General features: G+C 42.2%; 1 protein-coding gene across 3 annotated transcripts in view; it reads left to right on the top strand.

The window, feature by feature from the left end:
• Positions 1-377: 377 nt before the first annotated feature.
• LOC135222633 (quinone oxidoreductase-like protein 2 homolog) overlaps positions 378-27,221 on the top strand; it is a 189,197-nt gene continuing 162,353 nt past the window's right edge. For 2 of the 3 annotated variants that reach the window (XM_064260761.1, XM_064260760.1), the window contains exons 1-2: positions 1,000-1,104; positions 17,920-18,123. In XM_064260761.1, coding sequence (XP_064116831.1) covers positions 1,015-1,104; positions 17,920-18,123 — 294 coding nt within the window. In that variant the 5' untranslated portion in view covers positions 1,000-1,014. Of the gene's footprint in view, positions 504-588; positions 747-999; positions 1,105-17,919; positions 18,124-27,221 lie in introns of those variants that run through there. The other variant, XM_064260763.1, reaches the window with a different exon arrangement.

Here is a 27,221-nt window from a genome sequence, read left to right on the forward strand (position 1 = left end):
TATATATATATATAGATATATATATATATATATATATATATATATATATATATATATCTACTGTGTGTGTGCGTGTAGTGCATCAATATGCTGTGACCGGAGTTAATGAGATAAAAGCCACAGTAGTATATATAATACTGTATTTGTCTAAAATACGTACAGGTGAAAAACATGGAGCTTTCGACTGTTTGCACAACGGTTCTCTTCAGCCAACGGAATAAAAATACTTGTTTTTCTTAAAAAAGACAAATTGGAAGTTTTTTTTTCGTTTTTTAGTGATAGTCCAGGAAACTTCACCACATCTGTAAGCCAAACGTTGGAATCTTCTTAACTGGTGTCCCTCGGTCGTACGGTGCTCATTCCTACGACTGGGTGATTCCTGGCATCCTGGGTAGCGAACGACTTTCAGCATTAGTGCCTTTTGTTTCTGCGACAACTGCCACTTCGAAAACCTGTGCTGGGAAAGATTTGGCCTTTACGTAGGTGGACAGACATACAGATAGGTTAGTTTGTCATTCTCTAAGTTAAAATATCAAGTAGTTTCTTGAGGCCCCTGAAACTTTATCTCCCTCATATCTCCCTGCACAGGTTGTCGAAGTGGCGGTTGTCACAGATCATTTATTAGACAGATAAAATGACATGTTGGAGTTAGGGTAGCAAGCCGTAAGCCGTTATAAAGGTTACATAGCTTCAATACGACTACATCATTTTCCTTTACCCAAATTCGTCATCGTCCTATCGCAAACGTAAGTAGTTGAGGTATATTTTATTATTCTCTGTCGACCATTCATCTAAATTTGCATAGTGGGGCATTGCCTGGTTTTAGGATACTTCGATTGCAAGGTTAAGTTAATCAGTAAGTGTGACAAGGTTGGCGATTAGACAAAAGAAAGTGAACTCAAGCTTTCCAGCCGATAGACTTTGGCCCCCTGGTAGGCTTAGTGTTGCATACCGGTAGGCGACAGATAAGACACTGAGCCGTTGAAGGTTATTATTTTAGTCTGACATTAATTTATGGAGAGCTCACGTAATTCTAAGTGTTATTCTAAGCAATTACTCCACACGGATGGCAAGGAACGGTCCCGCGAATACGAAACCCACTTGGTAGGGATCGGCAAGTCAAATGTAGGGTAAAAAACCGCATGGTATAGGGGTGGACCAGGTACGATCAACGTGTACAACCCCCAAAAAAGTACATTATAGCGCGTCCTGACATCGGAGATGGGCATCAGTCGCGACTTCTTGTTGGTGAGAAATGGAGCTAAAGACCTCTACTCTCCTTTCGAAGTAAGTATTTTCTCCAAAGTTAGAAATTAAGGCCAAATTTTAAGATTTAAACAGAGGGTAGTGAAATGGTGGTATAAGGCAGTCCAAATCTCACCAAAACCCGTTCAACATTTTTTACTTACAACTCGAAATATTTAGAAGATTGACGCCATCTCGATGTTTACAGAGTCGCTTGTTTCAATAAACTTCCCATTTCCTGTGATAAATCCCCACACCACTTGCACCCACAGACGCTGGGGCACTTTCATCACAACAGTCGGAACACGGTCCCTCACCGGCTTGTTTGTTAGTAAACAACTGTTTTGGTAGAAGACGACGACGAAGCGTGCACTTGGATAATTTTTTAAATAAATAGTAAAACATCAATATTTTACGTATTTATGATGATTAATTTGAAAATATTCGTTATTGAAAAAGTAACTTGATTCTGACTCAAATTTAAGTAATTATTTTTTAGAATTAGAACGTTCTTTTAAGTCCTGTATTATGACGTCACGACATCTTGGCTTTCACACCTATTGTAAATAATTGCTTTACTCAACTTTCTTGCAGAACAGTTTACCAGTTATTCATGCAGATTACCAGCTATTCATGTAATTGGTATAATCGTAATGCGCATATATATCTTTATTATTTACTTTTTGGATATATGAAGATGTTTTACTGCCGGATTATCGCCGTAGTGTGACGCAATCGTTTTCGCACCGTAAGAAATTATGGGGCCGAATTTGCAATTACCAGAAAGTCGTTAAAAGAGGAAAGTTAGCATTGAGGGGCATATGTTTTGATTGAAAATAATACAAATTTATTCAATAGCTAGCTTGTAAAAAATACTTTATTACAAGAAACTTGATTGACAACTAAGCAGCATACCTACTATGGGTTTCAGTGACAGTGCAAGCACGTTTTTGGGCAATACCTATTTCTGTAACGAACACTCGTATCAGAACGAGATTTTGCTATAGTGCATTACACCCAGTGCCGTAATTTATAAGGGTATCGTGAATCACTAATCGTAAAGAATAACGACACTTGTCCTTGTACCAAGAGACAAAAACTCCATTATGCAGAAATGGATACGAACACGCGTAAAAAGCTCCACCTACCTACCCTCTCCCCCCCTCCACCGCCACCCCTTTCCTTTTTCGTTCCTTCGCCTTCCTTTCTTTCTTTCTCTCTCTCTCTGTTGCCATTCGGCATGTGTTGACCCTCCAAACTGGGTATAAGACTATACACAAAACGTTGAAATTGGTGAAATTAGGCTATGTATTGGAAGTATATACTATACATAAATATTAAAGTAATTTTATCATTATTGCATTACTATGACAACTAGAATTCATGGAAACAGTTTATAATAATGAATCGGCGTATGTGTGAAGCCTCCACTAATGTGGCAACGATGATTTTGCCATTCTTAGCATGCAAACATCAAAGGTTAAAGTTACATTTATTTCTGGCATACGGTTATTAAAGAAATTCAAAATACTAATATAGACTGAAATCAATGAAAAGTGCTAGCAAAAACAAAAAAGCAAAAAAAAAATATATAATCCACTTATCCGTAGTCGTTCCTCTATGGTTTTCAGCAGCCAGATGTACGAAAACGTTAGAAACATTGGATTGTATCTACTTTAGAAATATCTGTAATTTTTCAGGGTAATTTGGTTGCAAAAAAGGGATAATATACATGAATTAAATTAAAATTTTTAAATACTAATATAGACTGAAATCAATGAAAAGTGCTAGCAAACAAAAAAGCAAAAAAAAAATATATAATCCACTTTTCCGTAGTCGTTCCTCTATGGTTTTTCGGCAGCCAGATGTACGAAAACGTTAGAAACATTTGATTGTATATACTTTAGAAATATCTGTAATTTTTCGGGGTAATTTGGTTGCAAAAAAGGGATAATATACATGAATTAAATTAAAATTTTTAAATAAATTAAAGTTGAACTAAGTAACGAGTAAAGTAAACAAATTAGGGAATAAAACTTTGCAGTTTCGTCGTCTGCTGCTCGTAACTGTGTTTGTGGCGCGCGCGCTTAAGAACCAGGAACAGCAACTTGTTTATAGTGCAATTTGGAGTGAATTGAGACCAAAATGTGTATAATAACAATCAAATAAGCACTGTGGAGTTTCAGTTGTGATGGCAGTAAGGATTAAAACCACCGATTACAAGGTAAAAATGAATTCAGTTCAAACCATGACCCCGGGAATAAAAAGTTTCATACTTTCAGTAATATAGGCAACAAAATGTTGTTTTATTGTGCTGATTACAACTGCAATCTTGAGTAAGATCAATAAACGTTACATATATACGCTAACATTGTTCAAATGAGTGCTGGGAAGGCTGGGAAAGATGGTTGTCGTCACTGATCAGAACCTGTACATCCACACGGTAGCTGCCATATTGGATTTCAAAACTGCCTTGAAAACATATTTTACGAAGAGCGTCACATGCTTATTTTAGTTCATATGGGGCTTTCATATATCACATTATGTTGACGAAACTTCAATCTTTTGAATGGTATGCTTGGAATTGTAATTGTATTCTTGTTTCACCATTTAAATATCGAGTGAATAAGACCTGTCCACCATGATAAGGGTTGGTAGTCGCTGGTGTTTCCCCCTAGTATTTCACCATGTTTTTAGTACTACCTAGCCCCTGGGGGCTAATTAGAGTCGATCGACAAAAAATAACAAAAAAAATTCTTAATAGGTATAAGCAACCAAAATTCTATTGAATACCTACCTAGTAAGTTCATTTCCAAGGAAATATACCTGACGCAGCCCTATTAGCTAGTTACTTAGATCTACCAAGCTAGCTGATAATTAGCCTGGTCTCCTAGTTAAGCCACTCCTGGATGATGTCATGTTTTATCGAAACAATTTGAACATTTCTTGGAGCGACTACAGATCCGCAGACGATCAATTTTCTTGGGGGGAAAATCTCAAATAAAGTAACTACAAGTATAATGCATATTCGGAAATGAGAAGGGGAACAGTATAATTGCTAAGAACAACGTTTTTGTAGTTGACCCAGTGAAAATAAAGCCTAAAAAACATCAAACGGTAAAGGGGGACCCAGTGGGAAACCGGGGTTTTTGGGTGGGTGGGGGGAAGCGGCCTCGGACTTTCACGGCGCCCGAAACTCTCAATTCCCGGTTTTGAGACCCAGACCCTTTACCCTGAATACAAAAGTTTGACCTCTTACTCTGCATTCAAGGTTGACGTAGGCTAGGCTAGCCTAGGACCCCTTACTTTGCAGAACTTTTGAACCACTAGCCTACATGTAAAACGTCTAGCCTAGGCTACCACTAACCGACATTAAATTAGATGCTAGGACCCCTTACTTTGCATACATAACTTTGAACCACTACTTTACATGTAAACGACAGACTAGCCTAGGCTACGACTAACCAGAATTACTGATAAATTATTTGTTAATGGTGAATATGTTTATGTGTGCTGTCAGTAAGGCCGTGGCGGAACGGCGCTTCGCGCCTTATCCGCATATTTAAAGATTCTTGGCAAGCACGACATGTTCTGGCAAGAGGTAATGTTGCGCTGCACGCGCTAGCCACAGGGGTGAATTAGCCACAGTACATAAAAAAAAACATGACTAGTCTAGGCTATAAATCCCCCCTTAACTGTAACTTTTGTACATGAACTTCCCTGCCAGATATATACTTAGCTATAGTCTCCGACGTTCCGACAGAATTTCAAATCTCGCGGCACACGCGACAGGTAGGTCAGGTGGTCTACCTTACCCGCCGCTGGGTGGCGGGAGTATGAACCAATCTATCTCTCCAGCCAGATTTTTTTCTGTCGCTGAAGCGATAACAACTGTTGTCGTTTCTTCCGATATATTCTTCATTTCTCGCTTGCCTGGAGATTGATTTGAACATTTTGGTGACGTATTCGCTCTATGTTGGCTTGGCATACGCTTATTGTGGACCGTTATTGACTTTGCGCTGGATTTTCCTGTAGAATGTCTGATTTTGATTCTGTTTCCAAAACTCCGGTTTTGTTTAGAGTATGTGTGACCGATGGATGTAAGGTGAGGTTACCGAAAGCTGCGGTGGACCTCACACTTTCTGTGTTAAATGTAGGGGGAATGAATGTTCGTTTAGTAACCCGTGTCAAGAGTGTGAGGTTTTGAACGAAGATGAATATAAGGCTCTTTCTTCTTATATTAGGAAACTTGAAAGGGATAGGGTACGTAAAGCTTCTTCAAGGAGCTCGAGCAGGTCGAGAATGAGTGAGAATGAAACTAACATTAATGTAGTTTTAGAACCTTCCTCCCAGGTCTCAGCTCCTGCTCCCCGCACCGAAGCCGTAGATTCGTCTTCGGAGGCGGCGGCCTCAAAAGCTTCCTTGTGTTCTAAGGAAGACAAGAATCTTCGTACTGAGCAAGGTAAGAGTGTCAGTGATGATAAGTGCAGTGTACCCAGTGATGTGGAGGGTGCGTCTGACCGGCTCCTTAGTGCCTCCAGGCCTAGACCTCTTCCAGACTCCCAGTTCCAGTGGAGGAGGAAAGTCGAAAGCCGCAGGAGGGCTAGGGAGAGCCCCCACCGGTCAGGCGTCCCCTCGGCAGATCCTGAAGTTCGCTCCCAGGCTGCCTTGGATCGTAAGAAGAAGAATATTCTTCGCCAGTGTTTTTCGTCATCCTCTTCTCCTTCGCCGAAGCGTGGGTGGAGCTCTAAGGAGGCGTCACGCCCGTTGAAGAGGGCTGCGGAGGCTCCCTTCAGTACGTTAGCGTCCAGCCCAGAAGACTTTTCTGATGTAGCTTCCTTGCAAGCAAAGAAGCCTAGGAGATCCGGTGATCGCCCTCCTTCTCCCGCGCCTCGCGCTGAGCTTGCTTCGGAAGAAGATCCTGGGGACTCTCTTCTCGAGTACTAGCGGGCCTACAAGCTCAGATCACAGCCTTGGCGGACTCCTTGGCATCGAGATCGCGTAGAAGGAAGGATTTGTCTCTCCCGATCAAGAGATCGAGGCGCGTTTCGTCGGAAGAGCGCTCTCCTTGCAATCGGCGTTCTCCTTCTTTTGAGGATTCTTCTACTCATCGTAACATTTCACGAGAGGAACACCACTCCCGCTCGGAGGTGTCGAGACGCCATTCGACGGATAGGCGCTCCTTGGACTATGAAGATATTTCCTCAAATCGGATTCCTGCCTCGGGTAGACGCTCAGCCCCTTCTGTTTCTCCTTCTTCTAGAGTTCGTGCAAGAAGAGAGTAGAGAGCGCTCAGGTCATAGAAGACTTGGTTCGTCGTCGCCGTCTCTTCTTTCTTCTCCTCGTCTTCTCAGAGAACCTAGGGAATGCCCTTCTGAAAGTAGGCGCACTTCTCCTTCCGATACTGTAGTCGGGCGTCGGATAACGTGACTGGTAGGCGCTCATCGCATGGAGTTCGCTCCTCCCCTGTAAGACATCAAGAGTCTAGTAGGAGCCCTGCTCCTGGTAAGCGTCATTCTTTTAGTAGCTGTTCTCCTGGAGAAAGACACCTTGATCCTCGTTTGCTTCGTTCTCCTAGTAGGCGCTCTTCGTTCTCGAGACTCCCTACTCCTCATCGGTCTCCTCTTGCTAGAAGTCAAGAACGCCTCAAGCGCCCTGCTTCTGTTAGGCGCTCGGAGCCTTACAGACGTTCTCCCCTCGGTAAGGACCAAGATCTCGCCGAACGCCCTGTTCCGTTTAAGCGCTCGGAGCGTAGCAGCCGCTCTCCGCTTCGTAGGCATCAAGAGCCTCTCGAGCGCCCTGCTCCTGAAAGGCGCCCTATTTTTAGCAACGTTTCGCCGCTTGGTAGGCGCCAGGATTCCTCTAAGCGCCCTGTAACAGATAGGCGCTCGGCGCCTAGTAGCCGCTCTCCTCGCGATCGGCGCCAGGATCTTAGCAGGCGCTCTCCCTCTCGTAGTTTCCCTAGGGATAGACGTGGTCTTTCTAGAGAATGCGAGTTTAGACAAGAATTTTCGGATAAGCGCCCTTCTTTTACAACTCGTCGTTCTCCTGTACGCCTTTCTACTTTGGAATCTTCTCCTCATTCAAGACGTTTGTCTCCTTCATCGCACTGTACCCCAGCTAGGAAATCATCTAAGGATTCTCATAAGGATCCTCATCCCCGTTCTCCTCCTCAAGAAGACCAGGAAGCCTCTGAGGAAGAAACTAATACATCGGCAACAGTTTCTTCGTACAAGAAGCTCACAGAACTTCTCCTTCAGGAGTTCGGAGAGTCTTTGAGCCCTACTGCTCCTCCTTCTCCACACTCGTTGTTCTCCACAGCGAAAGCAACGAAAGGATCTTCGTGTGTGAGAATGAAGCCGACTCTTTCTATGAAGAAAGCGCTCAAGAGTTTCGGTTCATGGATGCGTACTAAAGAGGAAGCGGGGAAAACAATGTTTGCCTTCCCTCCGTCGAAGCTTTCAGGAAGGACAGGATTTTGGTATGAGACAGGAGAACCCTTGGGACTGGGCCTTCCGTCTTCAGCTGACGCAGATTTTTCGGCACTAGTAGACGCCACTAGAAGATCAGCTTTGAATTCGGCCAGAACAACGTGGGCAATGAATGAAATGGATCACATTCTAAAAGGCATTTTTAGAGTCTTGGAAGTTTTCAACTTTCTCGATTGGTCCCTCGGAGTCCTAGCCAAGAAAACTCAAGGACCGGACACGTTTTCTCCGGAGGATTTGAATTGTGTCTTATCCTGTATGGATAAATCGGTGAGAGATGGGGCCAGCGAAATAGCTTCACTGTTTGGAGCAGGGGTCTTGAAGAAAAGATCAGTATTTTGCTCATTTTTAACAAAATCGGTCTCACATGCTCAGAGATCGTCTTTGCTTTTTGCCCCGCTCTCTACACAGCTGTTTCCTAAACACCTGGTTCAAGACATTTCGAAGGCTCTCTCTGCCAAAGCTACGCAGGACCTTCTAGCACAGTCTGCAAGGAAGCCGCGCCCTACCTTCCAGACTAAGACAAAGAAAGCTAAGCCGACCTCTCAGGAACCCTTTCGAGGGGCATCTACCTCTAGATCCTCTTCGTTCAGAGGTCGGAAACCAAACAGAAGAGGGAGGACTTTTACGAAGTCAATCAAACCTCCCAAGTAAGACTCAAGTCCTTCAGACAACTGTAGGCGCCAGGCTTTTACAGTTTGCAGAAGTCTGGGCCCGGAAAGACGCAGATGCCTGGACCCTGTCTATTTTGAGGAAGGGCTATCTAATCCCGTTCTTTTCGAGGCCTCCCTTGACGAATACCCCGAGGGAGTTGACGGCCAGATACAGGGACCCCATCATGAATCAAGCCCTCCGACTAGCGGTAGACCAGATGCTGGAAAAGGAGGCGATCGAACTAGTGGCAGATCATCTTTCGGCAGGCTTTTACAACCGCCTGTTCCTAGTTCCAAAATCCTCAGGAGGATGGAGACCGGTGTTGGATGTAAGCGCCCTGAACTTCTTCGTCGAAAAGAAGAAGTTCACGATGGAGACCACTGCCTCGGTGTTAGCAGCACTCCGTCCAGGGGACTGGATGGTGTCCTTGGACTTACAGGACGCTTACTTCCACGTACCAATCCATCCTTCCTCGAGGAAGTTTCTAAGATTCATGATGGGGGGAAGAATCTTCCAATTCATGGGCCCTGTGTTTTGGCCTCTCCACGGCCCCCCAAGTCTTTACGGCCATCATGAGGAATGTGGCACAATGGCTTCACCTGGAAGGGGTGAGGATTTCGCTCTATCTCGACGATTGGCTTATAAGGGCCAATTCCAGAGATCGTTGTCTGAAGGACTTGAAGAAAACCCTGGATTTGACTTATTCCTTAGGACTTCTGGTCAATCTGCAGAAGTCAAGTCTGATTCCCGCTCAAGAGTGCGTTTATCTGGGGATCCAGATGAACTCTCTGAGTTTTCGGGCTTTTCCGTCACAGGAGAGGATAGCCCGGGGACTCGAAAAAAAAAAGTAACAACCTTCTTAGGGAAAGAAGTATGCACAGTGGAGGGAGTGGATGAGTCTGCTGGGGACGCTCTCCTCACTGGAGCAATTTGTTTCCCTAGGAAGGTTGCACCTGAGACCGCTCCAATTCTTTCTTCATCGGTAATTGGAGTCGTCCTTCTCAGGATTTGAAGTTCTCCCTGTCAATTACTCTTCAAATCAAGAAGGAGTTAGCATGGTGGGCGGATCCCGACAAGTTCTCGCAGGGACTGCCTCTTCAATCCCAGAAACCCAGCCTGGTGTTGTTCTCCGATGCGTCGGAAACAGGTTGGGGGGCGACTCTGGGAACCAAGGAGGTGTCAGGAACCTGGATGGGGGACCAGTCTTCCTGGCACATCAACAGGAAAGAACTAATAGCCGTGTGGCTTGCTCTGAAGGAGTTCGAGTCAGATGTGACAGGAGCAGTTGTGCAAATAAACTCGGACAACACCACGGCTCTGGCATACATCAGGAAACAGGGGGGGACGCATTCCTTCTCTCTGTACGAAACAGCAAGAGATCTTCTTCTGTGGACAGAAGAAAGGGGGATAAAACTTCTCACCAGATTCGTACAGGGAGAAAGGAATGTAAGGGCAGATCTCAGCAGGAAAGATCAGGTCCTTCCCACAGAGTGGACTCTGCACCAAGATGTTTGCCAGAGCCTTTGGAAGTTGTGGGGCAGGCCTCTCTTAGACCTGTTTGCAACTGCAAAGAACAAAAGACTGGATCTGTATTGCTCTCCCATCTCGGATCCAGGAGCAATAGGGATAGACGCCCTCCTACTCGATTGGAAAGGACTCGATGTATACGCGTTTCCCCCCTTCAAGATTCTGGGGTTGACTTTAAAAAAGTTCGCAGAGTCAGATTCCGCGAGGATGACTTTGATAGCTCCCTTTTGGCCAGCACAAGATTGGTTCACAGAGGTGCTGGAATGGCTAGTGGATTTTCCAAGATCGCTTCCTCTAAGGAGCGATCTACTCAGACAGCCCCACTTCGACAGGTACCACAAAAACCTCCCCGCTCTCAGTCTGACTGGCTTCAGACTGTCCAGAAACTGGTCAGAGCGAAAGGCTTTTCGTCAGCAGCTGCTAAGGCAATCGCTAGAGCGAGAAGGTCTTCCACATTACGAGTGTACCAATCGAAGTGGGATGTCTTCAGAAGATGGTGCAAGAGGAATAACGTTTCCTCTTCCAGTACCTCTGTGAATCAAATCGCAGACTTCTTTTTATTCTTAAGACAAGAATGTGGCTTAGTCGTTTCGACGATTAAAGGCTATCGTAGTATGTTGGCGAATGTCTTCAGGCACAGGGGCCTCAACTTATCGGAAGATAAGGACCTACAGGACCTTATTATGGTCGTTTAATACAACGAAAATGCAGTATCCTAAGACACCTAGCTGGAATTTGGATGTAGTCCTTCAATTCCTTGGGTCCTCTAGGTTTGAACCCCCTAATTCAGCCTCATTCAGAGACCTTACAAGGAAGACTCTGTTTTTGATGGCTCTAGCTTCCGCCAGAAGAGTGAGTGAGCTTCAGGCGATTGATGGTAATGTGGGTTTTAAGGAGGACTCTCTCATTTGCTCTTTCCTTCCTGGTTTTCTTGCAAAGAATGAGAAACCCATCAAGTCCATGGCCCAAGAACTTCGAGATTCGTGGGTTATCTTCTTTGGTAGGAGAAGAACCCGAGAGAACTCTTTGCCCAGTGAGAATGGTGAAATACTACCTTAGAAGAAAAGAGCAACTGAAAGCCAACCGAGAGGTACTGTGGTGTTCAGTAAAAGAGCCTACTCGTCCATTGTCGAAGAACGCATTGTCCTTCTTCTTGAGAAGCCTCATCAAAGAAGCACACGGATCCTGCAGAGAAGAACATCTTAGGCTTCTTAAAGTGAAAGCACACGAAGTAAGAGCCATAGCAACTTCTCTTGCTTTCAACAAGAATATGTCCGTGCGAAATCTGATGGAGACAACATTCTGGAGATGTCAGTCAGTGTTCGCGAACCACTACTTACGTGATGTGAGAATCACTTACGAAAAATGCTTCGCCTTGGGCCCGTACGTATCTGCGGATTCAGTGCTGGGGCAGGGAGCTGGAACTCATCCTTTTTTAGTAGTATAAATTTTTCCCCCTTGTATTTGTTGTTGTTGGTTGCCTTAAAGAGGATGCATGAAGGCATCTCTTTAGGTCGTAATACTAATCTTTTAGTAGTTTGGTTAGGTGGTCTGATGAGTGTGGCTCCTTGCAGTAGTATGGTTAGGACCTGTTAAGATAGGGACGAACTCCCTTTAACAGGATCCGACTTGGATTCTACCACACAAAGGGATCACATATCCCAGTTGGTAGATCCGAGAGTCTTTCAGCATCAGGTCACGTCCTAGCTGTAGCTCTCCAGGCAACGCAGACTCAGAGATAATATCAATGAAGTCTTCTGCCTGAACAGGTAAGAACCAAGGTTATTTATATCCTACAACATCAGTTGTTTCTTATCTCTCCTTATTACTTTAGCTGTCTCTTACCCTCCACCAAGGGTGCCAATCAGCTAAGTATATATCTGGCAGGGAAGTTCATGTACAAAATGATATTGTTAAACTACAATAAAGTTTTGTACATACTTACCTGGCGGCAGATATATACGTCTAATGGCCCACCCAGCCTCCCCTCAGGAGACAGGTGAAAGAGAAAAAATCTGGCTGGAGAGATAGATTGGTTCATACTCCCGCCACCCAGCGGCGGGTAAGGTAGACCACCTGACCTACCTGTCGCGTGTGCCGCGAGATTTGAAATTCTGTCGGAACGTCGGAGACTATAGCTAAGTATATATCTGCCAGGTAAGTATGTACAAAACTTTATTGTAGTTTAACAATATCATATTAAACACCTTCCTCGTTCCCCACGGCCTTACGTGTTTGAACACGTGCTTCGGTACTACTGTTCGAACTAACCGAAACACAAGTTTACATACAAATTGCGGCATCATGCATGTTCCTACGTGCCCGCCGTCGGGCCGATAGATCTGTTCGAACACGTGCTTCAGTACTGGGCTTCGAACTAACCGAAACACTAGTTTTAAGGCTAACAAAAAATTATTATACAACTTACCTTATTCACATTTCAAAGTCGCTGCTGTCGACGACATGAAGGGGTACGTGGTCAGATTCGCAGAAGCTTGCAGAACGGCTTTCGCTCAAGCTTCGGAACCCCTACCTAGTGTTGTTCTCCGACGCGTCTTCCACGGGTTGGGGAGCAACACTAGGAGGGAGAGAAGTGTCAGGCACCTGGAGAGGGGAACAGGTGTCCTGGCACATAAATCTCAAAGAACTTTCAGCGATTTACCTTGCGCTAAGGTTCTTTCAAGAGGAAGTCTCCAACAAAGTGGTTCAGATCAATGCGGACAACACCACAGCCCTGGCATACCTCAGGAAACAGGGGGGAACCCACTCTCCTTCTCTGTTCGCCATCGCGAAGGATGTCCTGTTATGGGCGAAGTCGCAAGACGTCACGATCCTTGTATTGCTCCCCAGTTCTGGACCCGGGAGCAGTGGCAGTAGACGCCCTACTGTGGAATTGGTCGGGACTGGACATTTACGCCTTTCCCCCATTCAAGATCCTCGGGGAAGTAATGAGGAAGTTCGCGGCATCAGAGGGAGCGAGGATGACCCTCATCGGCCCCTTCTGGCCAGCGGCCGACTGGTTCACAGAGGTAATGTCCTTCCTGGTAGACTTTCCGAGGACTCTGCCCTTAAGGAAAGATCTACTCAGACAGCCCCACTTCGAGAGGTACCACAAAAACCTCCCCGCTCTGAGTCTGACTGTGATCAGACTATCAAGAAGTTGGCCAGAGCGAGGGGTTCGATTGCCACCGCAAGGAGGCCCTCCTCAATCGCAGTTTACCAATCGAAGTGGGCTGTCTTCAGAAGTTGGTGCAGGAAGAAGGGCATTTCCTCCACCTCAACCTCTGTGAACCAGATAGCAGATTTCCTTCTTTACCTCAGGAAAGAAGCGAAATTAGCTGTTCCCACGATTAAAGGCTACAGAAGCATGCTTTCTGTAGTCTTCAGACATAGAGGACTCGACTTGGCAAATGACAGAGACCTTCATGATCTCATTAGATCCTTCGAGACTACGAAGGCTCTCCATCCTAAAGAAGTTCCTGATGTCGAGTCAGTTCGAACCGCTCCATTCCGCTTCGCTTAGGAATCTGACGAAGAAGACCATTTTCCTAACTGCTCTGGCGACGGCTAAGAGGGTTAGCGAAATCCAGGTATAAGCAAGCACATTGGGTTCACGGATCATAGTGCGGTTTGTTCCCGAAGTCCTACGTTCTTAGCAAAGAACGAGAACCCTTCCAACCCATGGCCGAGGACGTTTGAGATCAAAGGGTTGTCGGAAATAGTGGGACCTGAACCTGAGAGAGTCCTGTGTCCTGTCAGGGCTCTCAAATTATATTTGCAGAAAACCAAAGCATGCAGAGGCTCTTCTGAGAACTTGTGGTGCTCGGTGAAAAAACCGGATCTTCCTATGTCAAAGAATGCACTGGCGTTCTTCTTAAGAAGCACGGTTAAGGAAGCTCATGAAAAGTGCAGTGAGAGTGATATGAAGCTTCTAAAAGTGAAAGCCCACGAGTTGAGGGCTATAGCTACCTCGGTGGCTTTTCACAAAAATATGGCACTCAAAGACATTTTGAGCGCCACTTATTGGCGAAGCAATTCGGTGTTCGCTTCACACTACCTGCGGGAGGTGAAAGCAACATACGAAAATTGCTGCTCGCTCGGACCATACGTCGCTGCAGACACTGTTTTGGGGGCAGGAGGTAGCACTCATCCTATCCTTTAATGGTTAGGTGAGTTTTTAACTTGTGTTTTATGGTTTTGGGGTTGACCGCCTGGAGCGGATCTCCCTTCCATTAGCTTAGTCTAAGTGGGATACCTTTGGTAGGTATGCCTTGGTTCCTTACCTGCTAACAGGTAAGGAACCAAGATATCAATTATCTGCATATATATGTTTCCCTAAAATCTTCTATTCTGTCTACTCCCATCACCAAAGGTGGGATTCAGCTATATATATATCTGACAGGTAAGTTTCATGAACAAATTGATATTGTAATGACACAATTAAGTTTGTTCATACTTACCTGGCAGATATATATAATCAAGTACCCACCCACCTCCCCTCAGGAGACAGTGGAAATAAAATTATGAATAGAAAATGGGAATGGTTCCTGATACCCGCCTCCCAGCGGCGGGAATGGGTACTAACCACCTGACTCCCACTGCGTGTGTCGTAAGTGTTTAAAATTCTGTCGGACTCGGAAAAATACAGCTATATATATATCTGCCAGGTAAGTATGAACAAACTTAACCCTTAAACGCCGACTGGACGTATTTTATGTCGACATTTTTTGTCTCTCGGGTGCCGACTGGACGTATTTTACGTCGACATACAAAAGTTTTTTTAAAAATTCGCAGAAAAATATTTTTAGGCCTACCAGCCAAAAACTCTTGAATCACGCGCCTTGGGGGATGCTGGGAGTTCACGGATCAAGGTGTTGTTTTGTTTACAATCGTTACGCAGGCGCGCAAGCGCGAATTTCTTTCTTGCCGCACTAAAAAGTATCTGTGACACATCTCGGAAATTATTTCGTCACTTTGACATAATTTTTTTACCATTTTAAATTAGCCGTTAAATGGAGTATTATATATGAAAATGTGCGCATTTTTATGTAGAATACAACAATAAAATACTCGTGATTGTAGCTTTTATCAGTTTTGAGATATTCTCATATAAATAAAGATAAGTGCCAAAATTTCAACCTTCGGTCAACTTTGACTCTACCGAAATGGTCGAAAAACGCAATTGTAAGCTTAAACTCTTATATTTTAGTAATATTCAATCATTTACCTTAATTTTGCAACTAATTGGAAGTCTCTAGCACAATATTTCGATTTATGGTGAATTTATGAAAAAACTTTTTCCTTACGTCCGCGCGGTAACTCTTCCGAAAAAATCATACGTGCGATTGTGGTAATGTTTGCACCATTTTAAATTAGCCGTTACATAATGTTTTATATATGAAAATGTGCGCAATTTCATGTAGAATACAACAAAAAATAGTTGAAGGTTGTAGCTTTTCTCATTTTTGAAATATTTGCATATAAATCACGATAAATAGAAAAAAAACCACGTTCGGTCAAATTTGACTCTACGAAATGGTCGAAAAAACGCAATTGTAAGATAAAACTCTTACAGTCTAGTAATATTCAGTCATTTATCTTCATCGTGAAACAAATTCGAAGTCTCTAGCACAATATTTAAATTTATGGTGAATTTTAAAATTTTAAAAAAAAAACTTTCCTTCCCTCCGCGCGCGGATTCTCCGCCACAAATCTCCGAAATGCGTGAGTCCCATTCTCGGAATATTTGCTCCGTTTCATATTAGGCATTTCATAGAGTTTTATATATGAAAATGTGCGCAATTTCATGTAGAATAAAACGAAAAATATTTAAAAGTTGTAGCTTTTCTTATTTCCGAAATAATTGCATATAAAAAAATATATATAAAAAAAATTCGACATTCGGTCAACTTTAACTCGTCAGATATGGTCGAAAACTGCATTTGTAAGCTAATATTCTTACAGTATAGTAATATTCAATCCTTTGTCTTCATTTTGAAAGAAATTGGAAGTCTCTAGGACAATATTTAGATTTATGGTGAATTTTTGAAAAAAATATTTGTTTACGTACGCGCGTTACGAATTCATGCTTTATTTTGTGATAATATTTTCTCTGTGTTGCTTTTATCGTTTTACAATGTGTTATATACCAAAATGATTGCAATTTAGTGTACATTACAACGAAAAAAAAAATTAACTTGTTACCTTTAACCGGTTCGCGCACAGCGCGATTTAAATACAATTATATATGAAATTTCGTTTTTGCGCTATCATATATCGCATTATTTATATATGATAATGATAATTTTTTTCATTTCTGATGGTTGCATACTAAACTTCAGGCAATGACAAAAAAAGGAGCCAAAAATGAAATCTTAATCTTGAAAACTAAGCGCGCTGTGATTTTTTGAAAAAAATATTTTTTCCGCTCCCGCGCTCACTCTGAAACGTCTCCGGCACACGGGAGACATTTTTTTTTTTACCGCTTCGGCGTTTAAGGGTTAATTGTATCATTACAATATCATATTCAACAGAGACATGTGAGATTTTCAGGGAAGCATTAGAGACATCAGATAATATCTTTGTATATTAACATGCAAATATCTGTTGATATTAGCTTGCCTTATGCTTTACATGAGAAAAATACTGTAAACTGGTATCCATCTACTGTATTTATAGTTTTATTTAGTGTCACCTATAATTAAGATTTAGTTATATGACTGTCCTGTTCCTTGTTGCATTCCGTTTCATCTGTTCCCTTTAGTCTCTTCCCATCTTCCAGACTTCATCTCTGGTTTACTTATGAGCTTTTACAGGTGACTCAGTAGTCTTGTTTAATAACATTTTAACGATCGTATGTAATAACACTAGAGGATATTATGGTGGTTAGATGCAGTGTATGACACTGCCTAGTCAATGAGTTGATATTGTGGCAGTTCATTGGCATACCTCACAGACTTTGCAATTTGTTATTCCTTTGTATCTTTATAAGACAAGCAACTACTTCATTTTTTCATTTTGCATCAAAGAAGATTGGATAGCTGTTAGAAGAGTTTCATCATCATACTTAACCATTTTATTTTCAAAGCTTAAGAGTCACAGCGATGATAAGGAATAGAACTACCCTTAAAATACAATGTGTAACACATTTATAATTTGTCTTATTAAAAATGTCCTGGATGCCAGTGTAAGTCAAAGTTCTTCATGAAATCTTTATCCTTTTAACTTATGGGTCAACCAATTGGGTTTGACCTCTTGTTTCAGAGGCTTACTTTGATATCTTTTAATCCATCTTCAGCCATTGGAAGATGTTCAGAAACATATCAGTCCTGAAAGGCTGCAACTGACTCACAAGAAAGGTCTTATGAAAATAGCTCCCCTGCCAGATCTTTTTACAAATCAACCTGTATCTTATCCTCAAGTCTAGAAAGACTAAGATTGATTTCTTAATGTTAGGCAAGTTGTTTTTGACACTTGAATCCTGACCATTTTTTCACTTGGATGGTCACACTAGTGATTTTATTCACATGAGTTGGGATTTCCTCCCTGATTGAGTGATTGCTGAACCCTTGCAGTGTTCAGCTATTAAAGTATACAATGACACCAGCAGGTAGAAGAATAGGCAACCCTCCACTTGCTAAACAAATTCAGTCAGTTTTGTCAAGTGTAGACTGTTCTATATTGTAATTGGATTAGTTACCAATGTTGTATTGTAATTGAAAGCCATTTGTACAATGCTTTAAAGGTTTTCCTTGAAATAGTTGTTTGATTTTCTTATATTTTACTTTATAATTTGTTAGAAATTGTATAGGGATGGTAGCAAATTGTTACAAGGGAAGAAGAATTGGTGAAGTATCAAACTTAGTATGGTAGTGTAGTAGTATGAAATTTATCTTGATTTTCCATCCTTTTGAATTTTTGAAATATGGTAAAGACACTATAAGAGTACCTCTACCATTTTAATTGAAGTTACTTTCATGTACTATATACCGTATTTGTGTTGCAGATGACAGCAAGAACTTTGTCTCACTTGCTTCGAATTGGAACAAGACTGTTAGGACCTTCAAGTCCTTCAGCACAGAATCTTTCAAGGACTTTTTCCATTTCCTCTATAAACAATGCATCCACTTACAAAGCAGCAGTGTTGAAAGAATTTGGAACTAGTTTGGAAATCACTGAAATGACTCAGAAGAAGTTAGCTGCCAGTGAAGTAAGTGTATTGATATATTGTTTGGACTTAAGTATTTATATAACAAGGCTCTTGAACTCTATTGTTTGTACTGATGAAATTTTGGAATGTAAAAATTCTATGCTTTCATTTTGTCCACTTGTTTTGATGTAAAAAACAAGACATTTCCTTTTTTATTTTAGAACTGATGTTTTGTTCCTACATGATATACACACCCTTGGTCCTTTTCATTAGGAATTACTTTCAGCATAGGCTGGAAAATGGCCGTTGAAGTTCCAAACAAGGTGATTAGGCAGTTATCTATTGTCCGCTAGTCTGGAGTCTCGCCCGACTGGACATAAACGCTCCAATTTGCCTTTAGCAGCCGTCGAGTGAGGACATGTTTCACTTCTCTGCCTGACTGCTGTTGTTCGTTTTCAATTTTCACATGAGGTGAGATCTTTAATTTTTGTTGTGTTTGTGTTTTTGTGTATACTACTTGGGTTGCAGCATGCAATATTAACCCTCTTACGTCGAAGCACTAAAAATCAAAACCTCTCCCGTATGCCGTCGCCGGTTTGGAGTGAGCGCAGAAGCGGAAAAAATAATTTTTTCAAAAAATCACAGCACGCTTAGTTTTGAAGATTAAGAGTTCATTTTTGGCTCATTTTTTGTTATTGCCTGAAGTTTAGTATGAAATCATCAGAAATGAAAAATAATATCATTATCATATGTAAATAATGCGATACTATATGGTAGCGAAAAAAAAAATTCATAGATAATTGTATTCAAATCACACTGTGCAAAAAACGGTCAAAGCTAAGGAGTTACTTTTTTTTTCGTTGTATTTTACACTAAATTGCAATCATTTTGATATATAATACATAGTAAAACAATAAAAGCAACACCGAAAAAATATTATCACAAAATGATGTACGAATTCGTAATGCGCGGACGTAAACAAATGTTATTTTAAAAAATTCACCGTAATTCTAAATATTGTTTTAGACTTCCAATTTGTTTCAAAATTAAAACAAATGATTGAATATTACGATACTGTAAGAGTTTTAGATTAGAATTGCAGATTTCGACCATTTCGGATGAGTTAAATTTGACCGAATGTCGAAATTTTTATATATTTTTTTATATGCAAATATTTCGGAGATGGAAAAAGCTACAACCTTCAATTATTTTTTATTGTATTCTTCATGAATTTGCGCACATTTTGATATATAAAACTCTATAAAAATGCTAATATGAAAAGGAGCAAATATTAGGATAATGCGATGTACGTATTTTCGGAGACTTGTGGCCGCGAATTGGCGCGCGGAGTGAAGGTAAATATATTTTTCAAAAATTCACCATAAATCACAATATTGTTTTAGAGACGTCAAATTTGTTTCAAAATGAAGAAAAATGATGGAATATTACTAGGCCGTAAGAGTTTTAGCTTACAATTGCGTTTTTCAACTATTTCGGTAGAGTCAAATTTGACCGAACGTGGTTTTTTTTCTATTTATCGTGATTTATATGCAAATATTTCGTAAAAAGAGAAAAGCTACAACCTTCAATCATTTTTAGTTGTATTCTACATGAAATTGCGCACATTTTCATATATAAAACTTTATGTAACAGCTAATTTTAAATGGTGCAAACATTTCGACAATCGCACAAAAAAATTCTGATTTTTTCGGAAGAGTTACCGCGCGAACGTAAGGAAAATGTTTTTTTTTTTCATAAATTCACCATAAATCGAAATATTGTGCTAGAGACTTCCAAGTCATTGCAAAATGAAGGTAAATGATTGAATATTACTAGAATATAAGAGTTTTAGCTTACAATTGCGTTTTTCGACCATTTCGGTAGAGTCAAAGTTGACTGAAAGTTGAAATTTTTGCACTTAACGTTATTTATATGAAAATATTTCGAAACTGATAAAAGCTACAACCATGGGTTGTTTTTTGTTGTATTGTGCATGAAATTGCGCACATTTTCATATATAAAACTTTATGTAACGGCAAATTTAAAAGGGTGCAAACATTAGGACAATCGCACGAAAAAATTTATCGGAAGAGTTATCGCACGAACATAAGGAAAAAGTTTTTTCATAAATTCACCATAAATCGAAATATTGTGCTAGAGACGTCCAATTTGTTGCAAAATGAAGTCAAATGATTGAATATTACTATATTATAAGAATTTTAGCTTACAATTGTGTTTCTCGACCATTTCGGTAGAGTCAAAGTTGACCGAAGGTTGAAGTTTTTGCACTTATTGTTATTTATATGAAAATATTTCAAAACTGATAAAAGCTACAATCATGAGTATTTTTTTGTTGTATTTTACATGAAATTGCGCACATTTTCATATATAATACTTCATGTAAAGGATAATTTAAAATGGTGCAAAAATTATGTCAAAGTGACGAAATAATTTCCGATATGTGTCACTGATACTTTTTAGTGCGATAAGAAAGAAATTCGCGCTTGCGCGCCTGCGCCTGCCCAGCATCCCCCAAGGCGCGTGATTCAAAAGTTTTCGGCTGGTAGGCCTATAAGTATTTTTCCACGAATTTTTAAAAAAAACTTTTTTGAGCCGACGTATGATACGTCCAATCGGCATACGGGAGACATTTTGACTCGACGTTTAATACGTCCAATCGGCGTAAGAGGGTTAAGATTTACATAGCCTCCTTCTCCCAGAGGATATCCCCTGGGGTAGGGAGTAGGAAATGTGGGAGTTTTCACTCCTGTATTGAAGTAGACCCTCATGCCCTTTGCGCTAAATGTAGAGGGCACGAGTACACAAGAGATATATCTTGTGATGTGTGTGTGTCCTGGTTATCTGCGCAGTGGGGGAGGTATGAAGGGAGGAAGCGATCTCAGGGGAAGGCTTCAAGGCTTCATTGGAGGGTTACATGTCCCTGACGACTCCCATGGTGGCCGATCCATCGTCGTTGTTCCTTCTTCCCCGTAAGCTCCCCTGTCTTGCTGTTTCCTCTTTGGTGGAAATATCTCTTGTTCATCGGGCGAAGAAGATGGGAGGGTAGTAGACACCAGTAGTGTATTGTACTCAGGCCTCTACTCGCTCAGAAGGGGCCATGAACCAGAGTGAGACAAGGCTCGCCCAATTATTGTCTTGCAAGGGTCAGGTTTTCTCACCAAGCATGGGAATTCTTACAAATTCTAGCGCTCACAATCACGAGTGCTTGGATAGCGAGACGAGTCTTTACCAGTACAGATGAATCTGCTCTTCAGTCTGGTTTGGAGTTATGCAAAGCTTGGTACTGCATGCAACACCTTCTAGGTGAATGGTCGAGTACCGCCCCTTGTGTCTTGGGACTCGCGAGGCGGGTCCGAACCGTACGGAACAGCAGACACAGTATCCCTCTTTATCCTTCTTGGAGCTTCAGCCTCGAAGGAGACCAGTTAATTGGGAAAATAGATAGTTCTTTACTGACAATTACCACTCATAATTATGTAGTGGTGATCTGCTCAGCTCACTTGACTTGGCTCTACTGAACGAACTCTCTGCTCTTGATCAGTGCGGTCCCTTGCCATGACATAGCACCCTCCCTTCCCATGTTGCAGCGAGTTTTCACAGGGGTCATCTTTTTCGTCTTTGTCATCTGACGCCTCCTCACCTCCCTTTTTGAAGGCTTCACAGCCTAAGAAGAGGAAGATAGTTTCTCTGCCCCTAAGAAGTCTCGCCTCGAGACTTCTAAGGGTGTGCATCCTGTCCCTTGGGAGGAGCAGGAACTGGACACTATTCCCAAAATATGGTGTCTCTGGAGCCCCAGGAGTTTGAATCCAGGTTTGTTCTACTGTCTCTGATTCCAAGGGTGTTGCTCATGGAACTGAGGCTGTTGGGTACTCGTGTACGAGTCTCGCCGAGTGTAAAACCTCCAAAGGGTGTTGTACACCCACAGTCAGTGATAGGTAGTCTTCTCTCCTTCATGAGAGTGGTGCAGGGCTAGAGAAGGGACCGAGCCCCATTGGTGACTCGCACCTACCTGTGAAAGCCAAGAATGGCTATTCTTCAGGTGCCAAGTTCGATGTCACTGTCCTTCGGGATAAGGCATCTTAAGGAGATATGGAGGTTCTCTGTGTAGTCCTCTTCGTGAGGTTTGATCACAGAGAAGATAGATGCATAGCAAGTGACAGTGAGAACACAGCAAGTTCAGAGAAGAGCGAGCAAGAACAGTCAATTCTCCTCTCTTATTTTCCCTTGATTTTCTGGGTTGCACCAGGATGAAGAATGGAATAAGAGGAACTCTAAAAAGTCTACTCCCCAGAGTTTGAGTCCGAGAAACTATGCTTTTGGTTCAATCTTAATATCTGAACGAACATACGTCAATTTGTTCAGGATGGATAGCACCGAGAAGTTTGAACGCTTCTCCAGTGCTACTGTTTTGGGAAAAACCAGTTTGGATTGAACTAGTCTGTCTTCAGGTCCTGTTATCACTGTAGAAATCTCCCTTCGCGACAACTTCACCTTCACTCTTCATTTGAGAATGAAGGAGGTCTGCTTCCAGTCCTTATTCTTGTCTCTCAAATGAAGAAGAATTAGGCTGGAGCACAATCCACAGGAACCTACGTATATGCTAGCATATTCTCCTTGCGATATGCGTCTGTTATCAGTTGCACTGTCCGAGTAATAGGCGCATATCTGGAAGTTAATTCTTCTGGTATGTGACCGAGACGAATAATACCTTCTCTTAATTAACCTGAAACTCAGGACAGCCTTTCGGGCCTCCCAGGAGTTTCTGGTTTTTATTTTGAGATGTCTAGTGGTATTGTTTGACATGAACACCACATTTGTATTATCACCAAACAAGAGGGTTTCTTTCCCTCCCGTTCAGTTAAAATGCAGATGCTCGAGTGTGTCTTTTTTTGCGCTCGATGGTTCTAAGCCATCACAGACTTAGGTCTCTGGTTGGCTCAGAATTCTTGCATAAGGCCCATGTCTCATGCTACACATTTGCTGTTGCGAGAATTTTCACAGAGATACATCTCATTAGACTCATTATCATCTTTCTGTTTACCCCACGGTATAACAGAAGTCTGTAGTCTTCTGTTCCATCGCACCTGCCCCATCAGCCACTGCCATGATGCAGAATGATTTTCTTCAGACATTGTGAGTTTTGTCTTCTAATATACATTTTCTAATTCATAAGGTGTTCAGTTATTCTTTTTTCACATCGAAATAAAAATGAATGACGGAAGACTTCACCTGTTCCCCGCCCAACAAGCTCTGTTTCCAGAGTAGATAGAAAATTCCTTCCTGATCCAGCCCATAAGAAGCAGTTCTTCAGGCAGTACAATCCCTGTGTTTTCATTTCTTAAAGACTTTCCGCCTTTGTTGCAAGCACTGACTTTCTTGTTGAGCAGCAATGAAATACTGGAATAACTTTTTCAGTCCTCTGTAAAACACCAGGGATTAGAGCCATCCTCACTGGTTGGTGTCATATATGGGACTTTTTCTACAATCAGAATCGTGAAAATTCACTTCTCTCCAATACAACTGTAGTATTGTTTCTTCTTAGTTAAGATTCAACTACTGATGAGAAACTTTGCTGTCTTGCCATCACGGGGGCCTCAGTCTCTAGAAGGCATTTGACTCTCGTCTGATGTGCACATACCTCGCGAGAATCATCATCTCGTCTCAACATCGTTGGCGAACAGTGAAGATGATTTGCATGGTTTGTTCTCTGTGCTTTGGACTTTGTATTAGTTGATCCAGATCAGTCATTACTTTGTCCTATTGGTGTGTTGCTGTACCTACGAGGGATCAACACCCTTCATTGAGTGTTGATACCTTTATCCACTGCTGACTTCCAATGCAGAAATGTCTAATGACACATCTTCCTCCAAGTCCTACAAGATCGTGAGAAACTCCTCTGCAGTTGGATACTTCCACTGTTTGCTCTCTCAGAGATCAAACAGTATCAGTGGCTGGGTACTTTTCATCACTCCGAAGAGTATGTCATACTGGAAGATAGATGCTGTCTCATTACGACCACATTTACGTATATCTTTCTTCCTTCAGGTCTGCCCACTGGTCCTTATAACCTGTTTTCCTTTGACCGGTGGTGGGCGCTCACATGTTGTGTTTGCTTACACAGCTCCTTCAGGAGGACACGTTGCATCTTGCCTTTGGTATGCTATTCCAGAGGTAAGAAGGATGTGAGAGTGACTGGCCCCTCCACTTTTCCCTCCTCGTCCTTTTACTCCTCTTCCTTCAGGTTGAGGACAGGACTCAAACTCACACTAGCTGGTCGGGCGTTTGATACGGTAAGCCTGCATATCGAGTTTCCTTTCTATATTTGTTATGAGAATGATAGAAGCAATCCTTTTCCTTCCTCTAGCAAGGGGAGGAAGGAGACTAGCAATAATGCAAACCCTTCCCAGAACTTTGCATTAATGCTTCCGACTCTAAATATTCTTTCCATCCCTTTTTCTGATGAGTTACGATTCCTCACGCATTTCGAAAAGGCCCAGAAGTCTGACTATCATGTAGCTCCTATACTCCGATCAAGTTGTCAGAGGCAGGGCACTCCTCCTCACTCTCACGAGCAAGAGGAATAGTCCAGGTGTGCTGAACTCCAGTCAGTTCTAGAGGCTCACTCACATTCCTCCCACCAATCAGTGAGTCTTCCTAATGTAAAGGACCGAGGTTCTGTATATCGTGTAGGAACAAATCACAATTTTGTAAAGTAAATTGTATTTTTCATAACTATACAAACCAGAGGTCCTTTACATTAATGCCCACCTCATGCCACCCCTCAATCTGAAACCTGGGCCAAAAGGCAAAGTGGAGTTTACATCCAAGCAGGCGGGCCTATCAGACGGTAGTTACTGCTCAACCATCTTGTTAAAAAATTTAACAGCTGTATTCCATCCTATGCTGAAAGTAATTCCTAATGTAAAGGACCTCAGGTTCGTATAGTTAGGAAAAATACAATTTACTTTAAAAAATTGTGATTTTAATATGAGACATACTTCTTGTCAAAGTGCTTTGCCCTTCAGAATGTGTTTATGGATCATATTATTATTCAAAAGATGAAACCTATTCTTATAGAACCAGCCAACAGGGGCTACTGACTGGAAATTCAAGCTTTCAAAGAATATGGTTCATTAGAAGCAAGTAACAGGTGATACAGAAAGAAAAAAAAAGAGATGACTTAAAATAGAAAAGATAAATTAAGAAATTAATAAACAGATAAAAATGCTCATACGTAAGTAAATTATTGAAATACAAGGAGAATTATATATTAGGGTAGTAATGCACTGCATCTTCGCTTGAACTTTTGAAGTTCCAGATGCACATCCTCAGTAAGACTGTTCCACAATCCAGTGGACCATGGAACTGAGAAGTTTGATAGTGAGGTACATTTACTGCATATTGGTGCTGCTGGTCAGCAAATCTGGTTGCTCTTGGCAGGAAAAGAGGATCAGGGATCAGTGTGAATGGGAAAAATCTCTGATAAAATACAACTTACAAAAAGTTGACCAACGAGACCATGTGTCAGTGGTCCAATTCCCAAATGCTGATAGTATTTGGAAACAGAAACCTACCACCGTGAACCACTATATAAAAGAGCTAATAAAAGATTTAAATCTCTGGCATAAGCAGACATCCACATCCAAGAACAGTATTCTAGTAAATAGAGGATAAATTACCTAAAATGTTATATATAAGGCTTATGTATAACACCTAACTTTTATTTTGTTCATGAAACTTACCCAGCAGATATATATATAGCTGTATTTCTCCGAAGTCCGACAGAATTTCAAAACTCCCGGCACACGCAGTGGTCGGCCAGGTGGTTAGTACCCATTCCCGCCGCTGGGAGGCGGGTGTCAGGAACTATTCCATTTTCTATCCAGATTTTTTCTGTCGCCGGTGTTGATAACAACTGTTTTCAACACCTCCGTCTAGGATTTTCGAAAACTTCTCTGTTACTTGAGTATCCTGTTTGTTTTTTGGTTATCGAACGTGGATTGTGACTAGGCATACGCTGATAGTGGATTGGATTTGAATTTGGTTTGGTTTTTTCCTTTAACTAAGATGTCTGGGACTAGTTCATCTAGCACCAGAGTGTGTTGTATGGAAGGTTGTAAGGTGAGGCTACCGAAAGGTTCGGTAGACCCACACACAATATGTAGTAATTGTAGAGAACATACGTGTGTTATAAATGACCGTTGTAAGGAGTGTGAATGTCTGTCTGATTCGGGTTGGAAGGCTTATGAATCCTATGTGCGGAAATTGGAGCGTGATAGGATACGGAGGTCTTCCTCCAGGAGTGTATCAGTCAGTAGAAGTAAGGGTAGTAAGGTTTCTCCTACTATGCATTCAGTAGTTGGTACACCTAAATCTGTTGTGCCTTCGGGCCCTGAAAAATCAGTGGAAGACAATGCCCTTTCTACGATTCTGGAATCAATACGAAATCTAGAATCTAAAGCGCTCGCTTTGGAGGGTAAAAGCATTATTAGTGAACAAAAGTGCAGTGAAAATCCCCCCAGTGTTGTGGAGGGGGCGTCAGATCGGCCCTATAATGCCTCTAGGCCTGGACCTCTGTTGAACTTCCAAGCCCAGGAAGACGGACATGTCGAAAGCCGCAGGAGGGTTACGGGGAACCCCCACCGATCTGGCGTCCCTTCGGCAGAACCTGTAGACGATCCCCAGGCTGCCAAAGAGTGTGCGAGTGCGCGTATCCTCCGCGAGTGCTTTTCGTCCTCGGAGGCGTCCTCCCCTAACAGGAGTTGGAGCATGAGAAGACGCTCGCGTCCTCTGAAAAGAGCTATGACGTTAGATGCCGCACAGGCGGCCAGCGGCCATCGTCAGTAGTCTCTCAGAGGAGGGCGCAGAGTCTCTTTGCGCTGCTTCTTCGTTACGGGCTTCGCCTCGAGGCGTAGATTACTCTCCACCGCAAAAAAGATCGAAAACTCAAGGTGTCGCACAGGCAGCCAGAGCCTTTGATCGCAGGGAAGAAGACGCTTCACGTCCTTTTTCTCCTGTTGGTTTGCGGTCTTCTCCTCAAAGGAGAATTATGATGTCATCTGACGAGGACGCCTTGGAGTGCCCCAGTCGTTCTAAGAATAGAACTAGAACGGGTCTTGTGAGAAGGGATAGGGCTT

The sequence above is a fragment of the Macrobrachium nipponense genome, chromosome 8 (genome assembly GCF_015104395.2).
Source record: "Macrobrachium nipponense isolate FS-2020 chromosome 8, ASM1510439v2, whole genome shotgun sequence".
NCBI classification, from domain to species: domain Eukaryota; kingdom Metazoa; phylum Arthropoda; class Malacostraca; order Decapoda; family Palaemonidae; genus Macrobrachium; species Macrobrachium nipponense.